This window comes from Vicia villosa, linkage group LG2, assembly GCF_029867415.1.
Source record: "Vicia villosa cultivar HV-30 ecotype Madison, WI linkage group LG2, Vvil1.0, whole genome shotgun sequence".
NCBI lineage: Eukaryota > Viridiplantae > Streptophyta > Magnoliopsida > Fabales > Fabaceae > Vicia > Vicia villosa.
Genome location: NC_081181.1, coordinates 198,897,965 through 198,915,127, shown reverse-complemented (window position 1 = coordinate 198,915,127; position 17,163 = coordinate 198,897,965). Strand labels below are relative to the sequence as shown.

The following is a 17,163-nucleotide window of genomic DNA, read 5'->3' as shown; positions in this document are numbered from 1 at the left end:
ACCTATAATTAGTTACACTGATTTGGTTTTTTATGAACGTTTCTAGAGATATTCATTTACAAGATTTTCATTAGACGAAATAGTGAAAAGTCCAAGTTCAGTTCCCATTCCATTGATGCACATAAAAATTCCATGCAAGATCTAAATTACGGGCGAAGATGAATGGACTAAGTCATCATCTTAAGCTTTTAACTAAGATTCCACAAGTTAATCTGACACTGAAAATCTGCAAATGTTTCTGTTATGTGAGGTATCTCATTTTCGTATAATCTTCTTTTTCTTGTTATCTGTTTGACTAAAATAATAATTCTACTAATCAAAATAATAGGCAAAACCATGATTCAAATTAAAATGATCAAGAGGCTAACATTACTCATTGCACAGATTAAGTATCCCATGTGGATTTACCTTTGAACTTGGTGATCAGTCAAATTAACAGTGACTCTAATTAGGAAAATAGCTAACCACTACGAAGAATAAGCACAACCGTGTCTCCTTATGCCTACACCAGGGTTTGTGCATGCCCTACAGAATCAAGGTGAAATTACTAAGAGAAAAAAAATAGTTGAGTTGTCCATGATATCTAATAAAACCAGGAATTACATTTGTGGATAGAGTAGTAGCATTGGTAGGATGTGCATCAACTTTTTTTATCCTTTTCTTCAAAGCTACGAAGTCTGGACTCGGATACAAACACGGGACACAACACTGAGACGGACACGAAGACACGGCTAAAGTAAAAAATATAGGACAAAGACACGGCTATATATTTTATTAAAATAATACAATTTATTAGCACAATTTATAAAGAATCTAAAATGAGAACCAAAATTTATGTATATTTAAATTTAGTACTTTCAATAAAAAAAAAAACTTAAATTGAGTACTTTCAATTAAGAAATAAAAGGAATGAATATTGGAAGAGAAAAAGTGGAATATCAGCGGTGGCGACAGTGAAATATCGGCGAGTGGTGTAGATGAAAACAAAGAAGATAAAAACAAACAGAAAAGATGAAAAAATAAGGAATACGAGATGTTTTTCGTAGTGAGGAAATGAAATATGAAAGGTAAAAAACCTTTTTATTTTTTTAAATTTTGAGAATTTGAAACGTTGCAGTGTCTGTTATTTTAAATAGTGTGTTGTATCCGTGTCCGCTGTATTTTTAATTTTTTTCTTCTGTTGGACACTTCAAAAATGTATTTGATACGTGTCGTACATGTATCGTACGCGTGTCAGTGTCTGATACATGTCCAGTGCGGGGACACGCCCTCTATTCCATATTTTCTATTCTGAGAAATGAAGATTCGTCATCGTGTCAAGACATATGTAAGAAAAAAAGGTATCAAATAAATAAATATATAATCTGGAGCTTTGGAAAAATTACCTCTAATTGATTTATTAGGCAAAGTTTAAACCTTTTTCTTCTTCTTGTATGAATCATTGCAGACTTTTATGTTAGGACATCCAATCAAAAGAATAAAGTGTGTTTATGTAAATTGAACATGTATAACAAGGTTTTGATGATGACAAAGAGTTTAAATAAAATATATTAAACATCATCACACTAAGAAGAAAGGTTGAATCAAATTAAAAAGTGAGAAATTTTTTATAATTTGTTTAAAAGACTCAAATGTTAAAGAACATAACCAAGAAACAGTGTCATATGTTAAAAGTTCGTGTAATCATGTGCTCTGTTGTTTATTGGTTTATATAGGATTGTGTTAGAACAATAATCCGAATACAAGTCAAAGTAGAGAGAAACACACAAAAGCCTTGTTCACGCAGGTGCTTAACTCTACTATAGAGTAAATATAGTTCTCTTTATTTATGTCTTGTGAATTAATTGGATTACAGTGTTACAAGCCATATATATAATATTAGGGTTTAGTTTATCTAAAAACCGTAATCTCTAGTTTCCCTCAACAAACAATTATCTCTATCTATAATTATCTCAACAACTATCATTATCTCAACACATAATTATCTCAATAATACATGAGTTGTACCCTCAACAACCCATAGTCATGCGTTGAATTTTACTCCAATACTTATTTTATGCCCTAAAAATATTTGTTTGCATGAAAATTAACCATTCCATTTTTCAAGAGATATGCAACAAACTTATTATGGGGAACTCAATTGTTAATAGTAATAGACGAAATAACAAGCAACAAAATACTCAAACGAGATAGGGATACCCTAGAAGTAATTTCAACATAGAATTATTGTTTGTCAAACTGGATTGATTACAAACATTGCATGGACAACAATATATGTGTTTATTTAATCTACACACGAATAAAATCATAAACTAGAGAACCTTCCACCTACTCTGCAAGCTATGATTGATGAAAACTTTAGAGAAAAGATGAAATCATGATCCTATTCTGGTTAAAATTTTGAGAATATGCGAATGAGTCACTATCACTCTAACATAAGTGTTTTATCGATAAAACCACATATGTGGATTGTAACTTACAATATCCCGTATTTCTCTCGTTTGTGTTGATGTATTGTAAAAACACACCACTGAGTTCCATTAAGTCAACTCAGTTGTGTAATACAAGTGGATGGGGAAATGTTTGTGGAACATGATGTTTGTGGTATAGAAGTGACAGTTAGGAGGCTTAGGTGTGTGAATGAAATGGTTGAGTTAGATGTAAGTGATGAAGAGGAGAGAGTTAAAGGGTTGAATGACAGTGAGGCAAAAAGAACCACTGCTATTGCAGATGGATTCGATGGAATTGATGTCACTATACCAATTAGTGAAGGTCCAATAATAGTTGGGTTGTTACCTTGTCCCCTAAAGAGAAAATGTGAAGATGATGACTATGTTAGTGAATAGCTAGACAACTATGATCCAGATAAATCTAAAGATGAAAAGGGGCCTAAGTTTGAGAAGTTCAGGAATGAGCAATTTAATAAGAATTTTAAGTTTAAGTGGGGTGTGCAGTTCAATTCCCTATATGACTTTATGGAGGTCATTCGTGAGTGGACAATTTTAAATGGTAGGGAAATAACTTTTGTGAAAAATGAGGGATACATGGGAAGGGTAGAATGCAAGGCTAAATGCGGTTTTTTAATGCTTTGCTCTAGGGTGGGCCAGAAGCACACTTATGCCATTAAGAATATAAATGAAACCCACATATGTGCTAGGGTTTAAATTCATGGTGGGTGGCGAAGGCAGTTGTGAAGAAAATGCAAACATCTGATACAATGAGAATTTGTGATATAATTCAAGACAAGAGACAAAATTATTTAGTGGGAATAACTGTGGCTCGGGCATGGAAAAATAATCTGATAGCAAAGAAGATAATTGAGGGAGATACAGACAATCAATATGTTATCCTATAGAGATAAGCTGCTGAGTTGCAAAGGGTAAATGCTGAGAATACTGTGAAGATTAACATTGATAGACCAATCCCAATAATCCTGCCAAGGTTTGGTTCTTTTTACTTTTGTTTTGATGGATGTAAAAAGGGGTTCATAAATAGTTGCAAACCATTTATTGGGGTTGATGGGTGTCATTTGAAGACCAAATATGAAGGACAACTCTTAATAGTTATTGGTAGGAACCCCAATGACCAATATCTTCCATTGGCCTTTGGTGTTGTGGAAACAGAAACAAAGGATAGTTGGAGGTGGTTTATACAATTGTTAATGGAAGATGTTGGAAAAGACAATAGATATGTCTTTATTTTAGATTAGCAAAAGGTCATTAGTCATTAATTTTCAATATATTGTCATTTTCAAATGTTTGTTGTGTTAAAAATTTACTCTTTTGCATCACTGTTACAGGGTTTGGTAGCATTATTCGAAGAGATGTTTGAAAGAATTGAGCATAGGCTCTGTTTGCGACATTTGTATGCAAACTTCAAGAAGAAATTTGGAGGTGGATCATTGATAAGAGATCTAATGATGAGAACAGCCAAAATAAGTTACCATCAAGGCTGGATGCAAAAGATGAATAAATTAAAGCAAATAGATCAAAAGGCTCGATCATGGCTAATGGGAGTACCTCCTAAGTGTTGGTGTAATAATCCATTTAGTTTTTACCTTAAATGTGATTTACTAATGAATAACATTATTGAGTATTTTAATGCCACCATTTTAGTAGCTAGATATAAACCAATACTAATAATGTGTGAATGGATTAGAAAATATCTGATGAATAGGTGCAGTACTTCTGCCATGAAACTTGAAAAATGGCCTCACAAGGTTATGTCTATTCCTAGAAAGATATTAGATACCGAGGTAGCTATGAGTGGTCATTGGTTGCCAACCTGAGCTATGGATGACAAATTTTAGGTCACACATTCTTATAACAAACAGGAGTTCATTGTTGATATAGCCAAGAGATCTTGCACATGTAATTTATGGGAATTAGTAGGCATTTCATATAGGCATGTTGTTGCGGCACTAGGTTTTAGGCAACAGAATCCTGAAAGTTTTGTTGATGCATGTTACTCTAGGGAAAAATATGCCCTTTGGTATGGATTTGTTGTGAGTCTTATTAATGGACAAGAAATGTGGCCTGAGGTTGAAAGTGAAGAGCTTCTACCTCCTAGCTTCAAAAAAGGTCCTGATAGATCTAGAAAATTAAGAATTAGAGAGTCTGGTGAGGAAGGTGCTAGAATAAGGCTCCCTAGTGTATCTTATAGGTGCACTAAGTGTGATAAGATTGGACATAATGTGAAGTCATGCAAGAGCAAGAAACAAAACCCAAATTCCTTGAAGAGAAAGGTATTTTGTAATGACTATTGCACACTTTTGGTGCTATTTAGTAATGACTAATCCACAATTTTCGTGCAATCAATTGTTTGACAAAAAAGTTATGACTTTCATTAATACAGAAAAGTTGCAAATACATTACAATACAAAAATTTATGAGTTCAACAACAACATTACAATATTTTCAACCTACGTAAAACCACATAAATTACAATAAGTTGTACAACAATGCAAAAAAAAAAAAACAACCAAGACATCACAAGTGCCATCATCAGCTTCACATTTATCTTCCTCTAAACTTCAACCTTCACCTTTGCTTTTTCTAATTTCTTCAATGCGGTTTCTAATTTCACTTATGCCTTGTCACACTTTTGGCAAAATATTTAAATATTGCTATTCCCTTTCAGTGTGTCTCCAAATTCATCATCCCATAATAACAAGTCATAGCTATTCTCATTATGCACATACAAATTACACATCTGTTATTGGACCAACTGGGTAAACAAGATCTAGGTTAACAACATCTGGAAATTCAACAAGAAACTTACCCTAGCATTGCGACATTCCAAAACTTCCGATTACGATTTTGCGCTATGTTGGATACCCACATCTTTATTGCATGGTCACAACCGCATTTGGGTAGACCTGGAATTCCAACAGACGGTGTACAGTCCTTCCAACTGACTTGCCACCCATGCCTCCGAATGTGTGCAAGACTGAGTTCACTTTAATGGCCGCGTGAGAAGACGAAGAATACAATGAATGATGAAGAAGGAAACAAAAAAAAGAGATTTGGGAAACAAAAACTCTATTGTGACATTATATTCAATTCATTTAATCCAGTCAACAAATAAAAAATTGCCAACAAGGATACATAATATGCCGAGTCAGCAAAACATGAGAATAGGGTTGAGTGAAACTGAAATCTGAGTTTTATAAATGGGAAATCTAAAAATAAAAATTAATAGGGATGTAAAACAATATCCGCTCTGATGGTAGAGGGCAACATATATTTATCCCTAATATTTATAATGAGCTATTAAAGAGTAACTCTAAGTTAACACTTTGGATCATCTCCTTCATTTTTCTCTCATTTCCTCTCCATCCTCTCTATCTCTCTCTTAATTTCATTCTCTCTCTTGATTAAATATTATTTTTTAATGATAAGTGAGAGTGAAATTAAAAGAGAGATAGACAAGATGGAGAGAGAAGGAGAGAAAAATGAAGGAGAGGATCCAAGTCCCTAAGTTAATCCTTCTTTATATATACCATCACTGTAAAACCTTTTACACATCTATCAAATTACCTTTTAATGTCACTAGTTAGATCTTGAAATATTTTAATAAAAATTTCTATATGATATGATTTGACCGAATGCATTTTGTTAATAAAAAAAACTCAATTTTATTGCAATCCTATCCATATTGATATGGTTGATTGGTAAATTGAGAACCAAAGTAAACCTTAACAATTGTCCAACCAACCTCACGGTTACAATGGTTAACTTAACTTGAAGAGTGGAGTAAGAGTACACTCCTCTTGGCAATGGCATGCATCACAAAACGTGTCAACAAATATTCATAACTCATCCATAAAAAGGGCACCACTTTCTCAATCACAACAAAATTTTGATTTAATATGGTGACTAGCATTTAAGGTTTATGTCTCTATGCACTGAATGTCCTCTCCTTTCTCTTTCATCTAGTGCAGGCCTTATCTTATTCCTTTTCTCTCATATATACCTTTCCTATATTTCTCATCACAATTCCCTTCCTCTAAATTGATGTTTATATATTCAGGTACTGATCTATATTCCCTTTAATTCTTTTGTTTTTGTATTGATTTTTTGTTTGTCTTCTTGAAGTTCATATAAATCACATTCATATGCATGTTTGCATGTTGCATGCAACTAAGGGATGCAATTGAATCCATTTACATCATCTAAAAATTTTAGTCACAATATGCTTCTGGTAAACTTTAATATATCGTTAGACCGAGATCAGACAATTTATGATTTTAATTCTAAACCCTAAATTACAACACAAAAATCATAGGTCATAACGATCTGATCTTTAGCTTAAAGTTGAGTGCGCCATTTTTCGCAATATTTTTATATTTGTTTTTTTAACAAATGTTTTGAAGGAAACTCATTAGCATTTTTATTTCATGAATTAGAATCTTCAGAAGCATCCATGGCTCTACAAGAAATAGATCAAGAGGTTTCAATGCAAGAAGAACAAGTAGAAACTCCAATTCCTCAACTAAGCAGACAAAACTCAATACTCTCACTCACCCTTGACGAGTTCCAATGCAAGAGTGGAAAGAGCTTTGGTTCTCTCAACATGGAAGAATTCCTAGCCAGCATTTGCAATTCCAGTGATGAAGCTACTGCATCTCACAACAATACTAAAAGTGTTGCAACAGAAGAAGAACACAACATTTCACAACATGATAACTCATTTTCTGTCCCTCCTCCAATTTGCAAGAAAACTGTGGATGAAGTTTGGTCTGAGATTCATAAAAACCAACCACAGTTCAAAGAAGAAAATAGCCTTAAGAAAAACGAGTCACGCAAGAAGCAACAAACACTTGGAGAAATGACTTTGGAGGATTTCTTTGTGAAAGCTGGTGTAGTGCAGCAACAATCATCATCATTGTCCTTTCAGAATCATAGTGGCAGTGTTTCAAGTAATACGAGACCATTGAATGTCGCAAGTTATGGTTTGAGGCCTTCAATTGGAATGGGATATTCTAGCAATGGTCTTGTACCATACCAAATGATGTCACAGAATAACAACTCAGGAGTGCCGGACCGCGCAATTGGGAAAAGTCAAAACTTGCCTGAATCAAGTGGATGTAGTAACAATAGCAAGATGATAATTGATGGTCCTTCCGAAGTTGTCGTGGAGCGAAGGCAACGTAGGATGTTGAAAAATCGAGAATCGGCTGCTCGTTCTCGAGCAAGAAGACAGGTTTCGTGTTCATCATTCCCTACTCTTTGTTTCAATTAGTGGTCCTTTACCTAATGGCAAATTCTTGTAATGCAGGCATACACTGTGGAGCTAGAGGCAGAGCTGAATCACCTAAAAGAAGAGAATGAAAAGCTAAAACAAATTCTGGTAAACAATACTGAAATTTGATATTTATGTTCTTATTTTTTTAATTGTGTCATGAATTATGTTTTCTGATACTTAACATATATATCTATTTTTGAGTTTGAAATAGGCTGAAGCAGAGAGCAAGAGGAGACAAGAGGTAAGTAATTAAGTGCTACGAAAAAGAGACAACCGAACACCAGATACCGTTGACACTAATAATAACATTATCTGTGTTATGTACTTGTGTCAGAAACCACCAAACACGCCTTCAATTTGAAGCGGCGTTGCTACATAGATTTAATGTTTCAAATATAATTTCTCTTTATTCCTATTAGTATTTTACTAACATCATTGTGAATGAGTGTTTATCATGTGTTGCTGCAGCTTTTACAGAGAACAAATTCACCAAAGGTTCGAAAGGGAACAGAAAAATTAAGAGGAATAAGAAGGCCTATAAGTGCAACCTGGTGAATAAGCCTCAACAAGAACTAAAAAAATTAGTGTAAATATGAAGAGAAGAAAATGTGTCTGTACTCATGAGAAATTCTACTTGTGTTGTACATTCTAAAGTAAGGACAATTGAAAAATGTTCAGACATATGAATGGTGCTATTATTGTCTTTGAGTGTGACATATCTGCATTTTCTTGATTTAGCTTTAAGCTCAATAAATTTGGATTTGTCACTTGTTATATGTCTATATATTTTTTTGATGTAGTTGAAAAAGATATGGTCCACTTTAAAATAATACTGACAAGTGATTGTAGAAGCATGAGTGATTTGAGATTGATTCTACTTTAAGAGCTTGAAGGGAAGTTGTTAATGGTGGTATGCGCAGAAGGATCAAATTTGAAAGTGAAATATCTTAATTATGAATTAAGCTTATATTACAAGTTGGGATGATAGTTCAACGCCTATATATATCAAGAGGTTGAAGGCAACAAAATATAGTAAAAAGCTAGCTAACTTCCTGATTAATTCTAACAAACTAGGAAAAGAGAAAATTGGGCCTTAGGGCCAAAAGAAAAAATGGGCCTAAAATGAAATGGGTCTATTTTATGAAAATTTCTCATTGCATCCATATGCTCCCTATGTTCCATAATATTTGTCACAATTGAACATTTCACACAGATTAAGAAACGTAATAAATGAAATAGAGAGAATAGTGACTTTACCAAATTATCATTATTAACTATTGGTGTATTCAAATTAACATTAATGTTAAGTGAGAAAATAATAAATTAAGAGTATTTATTAGATGGTACAATTGGAATATCAAATATAAGAGTGAAGACCCATTTTAGTCCCTCACAAATATTATACGAGTCAAATTATTCATTCACAATAAAATAGACCCAATTTAATCTCTTATAAAATTTAACTGGATCATATAAGTTCTTTTGTTAATATTTTTTTCAAACCGGGTTTTTTCCTAGTTTTATACCGTGACTGGACTGTCAAGTTGAATTTTATTTATTTTTCATTTTTTAAATACTAAATTGATTTTTATTTTTAATTTTATTTTTAAAAAATTATAAATTAATAATATAAAAAAGCCAAAATAAGGAATTGAACTCATGCCCATGTGGTTAATCTTAAACAATTCTAAATTTAAAATACAAAATACAAAATTTGTATCAATATGGTCTCGAACCTAAGTCTCTTCAGATTAAATGACAGTCAATTTAATACAATAAAAATTGATTTGTCTATTTGTAAATGATAGACACTTTACTAACAATAGAAATTGATTTATCTAGTTGTTATTGATAGTCACTTTACTAACCGTAGAAATTGATTTGTCTAGTTGTAAATGATAATCACTTTATTAACAATAGAAATTGATTTATCTAGTTGTAAATGATAGTCACTTTCCTAACAATAGAAATTGATTTGTCTTATTGTAAATAATAGTCACTTTACCAACAATAGAAATTGATTTTCCTAATTGTAAATGATAGTCACTTTATTAACGATAAAAATTGATTTGTCTAGTTGTAAAGTGAAAATCATTTAACTTGAAGGGACTTGGATTTGAGACCTCATCGGTAAAAATTTATGTATAGAATTTGTTAATATTAATAGAAATCATGGAAATGACTTGTTTAAAAATTACTTTATAAGAAATAATTTTGGCTTTTTTGATATTATTCATTGATAATTGTTTAAAAATGAAATTAAAAATAAAAATTATTTTAGTATTTAAAAAATAAAAAATAAAAAAATTTAACGTGTCAGTCCAGTCACGATTTAAAAGTATGAAAAGAATCGATTTAGAAATAAGAAAAAACCGATTTGAAAAAAATATTAGTAGAAGGACTAATAAAATCCGGTTAAATTTTGTAAGGGATTAAGTTGTGTCAATTTTTTTGTGAGGGACTAATTTGACTCGTGTAATATTTGTGAGGGACCAAAATGGGTCTTCACTTTAAATGTAAAATTGTATTGATAATCTAAAGTGACAAGTATTTTGGGACAATTTTTTTCTTATAAATGTGACAATTATTTTGGGACGGAGAGAGTGTTAAAGATACGCACATATTATTCACATTAAAGAAGGTCAAAGCAAATATCAAGACATTCAAGTATAGACAATTATAGACTAGACAAAGTATATTATATCATAATTGTATTTAAAATAGGATTTCTATTATAGGCAATTATAGACTAGACAATTATAGGCAATTAGTATACAGATCCTTGTACTCTTATATTTATATATATATATATATATATATATATATATATATATATATATATATATATATATATATATATATATATATATATATATATATATATATATATATATATATATATATATATATATATATATATATACTCCCTCCGTCCCAAATTATAAGAGAAAAAAACAAAATCACGTTTATTAAGAAAAGTAAAAACACAATCATTTAATTTATGGTTTTCTTGAAATAAAGTGTTTTGAAAAATGTAAAAAAAATTCTAATTGGTTGTTGGTTATAGAAATGATGAGAGAGAATGTAAGTTAAATGCAATTTGCATTTAATTTTACCTTGAAAGAAATGAAAGATGATTTCTTCTCTTATATTTTGGGACAAGAAAAATGCATTTTTTTCTCTTATATTTTGGGACGGAGGGAGTATATATATATATATGTACATCATTACAAGAATAATATATAACAAAATTCCTTTTATCATATGGTATCAGTTTTTTCTCTCGTTAATCTCCCTTAGTTTGTGTTTATCATCCTGTTTCAATCCTTCTTCATCGACTCACTCACTCACTCGCATCATCATGTCTGATGTTCCACCACCTTCACAAAACCCGCCGACCCATGATCAACCCGCCGATCCATGCGTCATCCATCATTCCGACAACCCTGCAACTGTCCTTGTTACACCTCTACTCACGGTCGACAACTATGGTTCATGGAGCCGAGCCGTAACAATGGCACTTCGTGCCAAAAACAAATTCGGGTTTGTCGATGGAACCCTAACCTGTCCAAAGAAGGCCGATGATATCTCTAAGTGGCGCCGCTACAACGATATGGTTGCAAGCTGGATTCTCAACTCGGTTTCAACCGAGATTCGCCCTAGCATTCTCTATGCTGAAACGGCGGCACAAATCTTGACCGATCTCAAGGATCGTTTCTCTCAGTCCAACGCTCCAAAAATCTATCAATTGAAACAATCTATCTCTGCCCTAAAACAAGAGGGCATGTCTGTATCTCTGTATTTTACTCAGTTGAAATCTCTCTGGGATGAACTCCATTCCATTGCACCTATCAATCCGTGCATCTGCGGTAATGCCAAGAGTATTATTGATCAACAAAATCAGGATCGGGCCATGGAATTTCTTCAGGGCGTCCATGACCGATTCTCGACCGTCCGCAGTCAAATTCTCCTCATGGATCCTTTTCCTTCAATTCAGCGTATTTATAACATCGTACGCCAGGAAGAGAAACAACAAGAGATTAATTTTCGACCCCTCCCTGCTGAGGAATCAGCAGCGCTTCAAGCTTCTAAAGTGCAGTATCGCACTCAAGGCAAACGGCAGCGTCCGTACTGTGAGAATTGCAATAAGTATGGTCACACTATTGCTACTTGCTATCAGATTCATGGCTTTCCCAATAAGCCACCAAAGAAATCTGAACCATTCTCATCTACTTCCGCTACTCAACTCTCAAGCGCACAATACCAAAAACTCCTATCTCTCTTAGCCAAAGAGGACACTATAGGATCATCTGTGAATTTAGCAGGTACCGCTTTTACTTGTGTTCCTTTTTCTTGGATTATTGATTCTGGCGCTTCAAATCACATATGCACATCTCTTTCTTATTTTTCTTCATATTCACTTGTTCATAAAAATATACTTGTTCAATTACCCGACGGCTCTCACGCGTCCGTGAAACACATCGGCAATATTCATTGCTCGCCGTCACTTACACTCACGAATGTTTATCACATTCCATCTTTCAAATATAATCTATTATCTCTTTCACAATTAACAAAATCAATACATTGTGATATTATTTTCTCATCCTCTGGTTGCATATTTCAGGACCGAGCAACGAAGAAGACGATTGGTCGGGGTAGTGCTCGGATTGGACTCTTCTATCTGAATGAAGAACCACCATTAAATAAAGATGACAAGGATCACTATTGCCTTGACCATCCATCAAGTTCTTTTTTTAGTTCTAAGCAATGTAATAAGGCTGACCTATAGCATTTACGCCTCGGTCACCCATCTATTTCTCGCTTTCAATTTATTGTTAAGAACTCTCCAAATATTAATGCGAATAAAAATTTTGTTTGTGACGTTTGTCCGCGTGCAAAACAATCACGTTTACCTTTTTCTTCAAGAACATCATATTCATCTCATTGTTTTGAGTTAATTCATGTCGATATTTGGGGTCCATTCTCTACTCCATCACGAAATGGATCACGATATTTTTTAACAATTGTCGTCGATTATTCACGATGTACTTGGTTATATCTCATGCAACATAAATCTGAAACATTTACTACGCTAATTCATTTTTTTATCAAATCAATCGCCAATTCAACACTAAAATTAATAAAATTAATTCCGGCGATGGGGGCATCTTTCTTCCCCAACTTCAAGCTATTCGTTCCGACAATGGTTCAGAGTTTTTGTCCAAACAAATCCAAACATGGTTTCATGATCATGGCATTATTCATCAACGCAGCTGCGTTGCAACCCCTCAACAAAATGGCGTTGTGGAGCACAAGCATCGTCATCTTCTCGACGTCGCAAGAGCATTACGTTTCCAAGCAAAATTACCCCTTTCCTTTTGGGGTGAATGCGTGCTCACTGCCGCTTATCTCATAAACAAACTTCCTACTCCCATCCTGAAATATAAATCTCCTCATCAAATTTTACTCGGTTCTCGTCCTTCATACTCATCACTACGTGTGTTCGGATGTCTCTGTTTTGCCAAAAATATGAACATTCAACACAAATTCGATGAACGAGCCAAACCTAGTATTTTTGTCGGTTACCCTTTTAATAAAAAAGGATACCGCATCTACGATATGCACACTCGCAAAATATATGTCTCTCGCGATGTTCAATTTTTTGAAACCATGTTTCCATATCACGACCTTCAAACTCTTTCCATCGCTAACGACATAAGCATCAACACTCAAGTCCTTGATTGAGAATTTGATGATTCCTCTTCCAACTTATCACCTGCATCAAGTATCTCTCCCGACATTAGTCATCATGATGACACAATTGTGCCCATTCCCACCCCTCAGGATGATAACTCATCAAATATTCCATCCAATATTCCATCCATTCCTGTAGAAACTCCCCAACAACATTCACCTACAGCGATCAATCCTGCAGAACGTCGTTATCATCAACGTCTTCGTACTCCTTCCGTTCGCCTCACGGACCATGTATGTGACATTAATAATGTCACATCACAGAGTGCCTTCCCATTAAAGAATTATTTCTCTTTATCCAATTTGAGCAATTCTCATCGAGCTCTTCTTGTTAATATCATTGAAAATAAATAACCAACATCTTATTCTTAAGCTATCAAATCAGCTGAATGGCGTGACGCTATGACTAAAGAAATCCACGCCCTTGAATCCAACAACACTTGGGTTTTATCTCCTCTCCCGAGTGGCAAAACCGCCATAGGTTGCAAGTGGGTATACAAAATTAAATATCACTCTAATGGTACCGTTGAGCGATATAAGGCTCGTTTAGTCACCAAAGGCTACAATCAAGTACATGGTATTGACTACCATGAAACATTTACACCGGTTGCCAAACTTGTCACGGTTCGACTCCTTCTCTCCATTGTTGCCATTAAAAACTGGCCGTTACATCAGCTTGATGTTAACAATGCTTTCCTCCAAGGAGATCTTAATGAAGAAGTTTACATGAAATTACCACCCGACTTCTCTCATAAAGGGAAATCATGTGTTTGCAAATTAAACAAATCCATCTATGGTCTCAAACAGGCATCCCGTCAATGGTTCTCAAAATTCTCCACCACCCTCATTCAAAAGGGTTTTCATCAATCCATCTCTGATTATAGTCTATTCACTTTCAAAAGTAATCACACGACTATATTTGTACTCGTTTATGTAGATGACATCATCATCACTGGAAATAACGAAGACGCTATCTCCGACATCAAGAAATTTCTCGCCCAAGCCTTTTCCATCAAATATCTTGGAAATCTTTCATACTTATTAGGTATCGAAGTATCCCGTTCTAAAAAGGGAATATTCTTATGTCAAAGTAAATATACACTTGACATTTTATCCGACTCTGGTATGACTGGTTGCCGGCCATTAGATTTTCCTATGGAGCAACACCTCTGTCTACGGCCCAATGAAGGAAGCCCTCTTCCTGATCCGACAATCTATCGTCGCCTCATTGGTCGTCTATTATATTTAACAGTGACACGGCCTGACATCCAATACGCTGTTAACACTCTCAGTCAATTCATGCAATCTCCATGTACAACTCATCTCGATGCGGCCACACGAGTTCTCCGATATCTTAAAGGGAGTGTCGGCAAAGGCTTATTTCTTTCGGCTTCTAGCTCCCTCAATTTAGTTGGATATGCCGACTCTGATTGGGCTGGTTGTCCTACTACTCGTCGCTTCACTACCGGCTATTTTACTATGTTGGACTCTAATCCTATATCATGGAAAACCAAGAAGCAACCAATAATTTCTCGTTACTCTGCTGAAGCAGAATATCGTTCCCTTGCAACTTTATCTTCCGAGTTACAATGGTTAAAATATCTTCTCTCGGATCTCGGCATTGATCATCCTCAACCAATCACCGTTCATTGTGATAGTCAAGCTGCTATTCACATCGCCGAAAACCCAGTTTTTCATGAACGCACAAAACACATTGAAATTGATTGTCATTTCGTTCGTGAGAAAATTAAATCAGGTCTTATCAGCCCTTCTTATCTCCGATCTTTTGACCAACTAGCTGACATATTTACTAAAACTCTTGGAGGCGATACTTATAAACGACTACTCGGCAAGTTGGGCGTTCTTGAGATCTCAATCCCACCTCCAACTTGAGGGGGGTGTTAAGGATACGCACATATTATTCACATTAAAGAAGGTCAAAGCAAATATCAAGACATTCAAGTATAAACAATTATAGACTAGACAAAGTATATTATATCATAATTGTATTTAAAATAGGATTTCTATTATGGACAATTATAGACTAGACAATTATAGGCAATTAGTATACAGATCCTTGTACTCTTATATATATATATATATATATATATATATATATATATATATATATATATATATATATATATATATATATATATATATATATATATATATATATATATATATATATATATATATATATATATATATATATATATATATATATATATATATATATGAGGAGGGATCAAATTACACCCGAAGAGTTACACCACGAGTTACACTCGTTCAATAACTACATTTCGAATTAATATTTTTTAAATTCAACCGTTGGATTAAAAGATAATATCATATAGATCATACCTATAAAGTTTGAGCTTAATCTATAATGATTTACTATACGATCAAGATATCCAAAGATTAACGTCAAAATGAGCTTTCATATAACGTTAATTTTGATGTAATTCAATGACATAGTAAAGCATTATAGATTAAGCTCAAACTTTATAGGTATGATCTATATGATATTATGTTTCAATCCAACGGTTGAATTTAAAAAATATTAATTCAAAATGTAGTTATTGAATGAGTGTAACTCGTGGTGTAACTCTTCGGGTGTAATTTGATCCCTCCTCTCTCTATATATATATATATATATATATATATATATATATATATATATATATATATATATATATATATATATATATATATATATATATATATATATATATATATATATATATATATATATATATATATATATATACATTATTACAAGAATAATATATAACAAAATTCCTTTTATCATAGGGAGTATCTTCTTAGGAACCTCTGGCGAAATTCCTTTTTTGTTTTCAGAATTCGGAGATACATCTCCGAACGCACCAAGTTTATAATTTTTTTAAGTTTTCGGAGATACATATCCGAAATAACTCAATTTTTTATGTTGGGATTTTTCGGATATGCGTATCCGAAATAATTCAGTATTTGTTAAAATTAAAACCAAATACAGTATTTTACAATTAATAGTATAATTAATTTTACTAACCAAAATATATAATTAAATATATATCATTATAATCAAGATTTAATAATAATATCAACCTATTAAATATTTAAATTAACACATTATTTTCATATAAAAAGCTAATATATGTAAACAAAAAAAACTAATATAAATTTAAAAATATAATGTTAATAGGAGGATATTTTTAACATGATAATTTCATAATTTATAATTCATAATGTTGTAGTCATTTAAAAAATAATTAATTTTATAATTTAAAAAAAATTAAGGCAAATAAATTATTACAAAATTAAAATTTTATTTAATCTCTTTATTCCTTATTTATAACAATTTGTATTTAAGTTATTCTTTATTAATAATAACTCACTTTAATTATATTATAACTATATTATAAATAAATATCTTTTTAAAGTAAAATAAAAAGAAAATTTAGATATTGATTAATTCGGAGATGTATATCCGAATTAACCAATATTCCAAATTTCTCAATTTTTTTTGGGTTTTTTTGGATATGCATATCCGAAAAATTCTCTGACATTTTAAATTCAACGTTTAAATAAAAAAACATTTGAAGAAGGTGTTTTTGGATATGCATATCCGAAACATCTTAAAATGTGAAAAGGGTGCCT

At 32.7% G+C, this 17,163-nt stretch overlaps 2 protein-coding genes across 3 annotated transcripts; both read left to right on the top strand.

Annotated features, from left to right (window-relative positions):
- Nucleotides 1-2,579: 2,579 nt before the first annotated feature.
- On the top strand, nucleotides 2,580-4,795 carry LOC131651056 (uncharacterized). Its single transcript, XM_058920736.1, has 4 exons — nucleotides 2,580-2,834; nucleotides 3,482-3,691; nucleotides 3,800-4,255; nucleotides 4,310-4,795. Exons 1-4 carry the CDS (start codon nucleotides 2,580-2,582, stop codon nucleotides 4,793-4,795), a joined length of 1,407 nt encoding a protein of 468 aa, XP_058776719.1.
- A 1,512-nt stretch (nucleotides 4,796-6,307) lies between these two features.
- Nucleotides 6,308-8,515, top strand: LOC131647899 (ABSCISIC ACID-INSENSITIVE 5-like protein 1). Of its 2 annotated transcripts, none has more exons than XM_058917714.1 (5): nucleotides 6,308-6,531; nucleotides 6,908-7,704; nucleotides 7,780-7,851; nucleotides 7,958-7,987; nucleotides 8,215-8,514. In XM_058917714.1, the coding sequence occupies exons 1-5, from the start codon at nucleotides 6,516-6,518 to the stop codon at nucleotides 8,299-8,301; spliced, it is 1,002 nt and encodes a 333-aa protein (XP_058773697.1). In that variant the 5' UTR covers nucleotides 6,308-6,515; the 3' UTR covers nucleotides 8,302-8,514. The 2 variants fall into 2 exon arrangements, with proteins under 2 accessions (XP_058773697.1, XP_058773698.1); XM_058917715.1 differs by lacking the exon at nucleotides 6,308-6,531 and adding an exon at nucleotides 6,661-6,814 and having other exon boundaries at nucleotides 8,215-8,515.
- The last annotated feature ends 8,648 nt before the right edge of the window (nucleotides 8,516-17,163 follow it).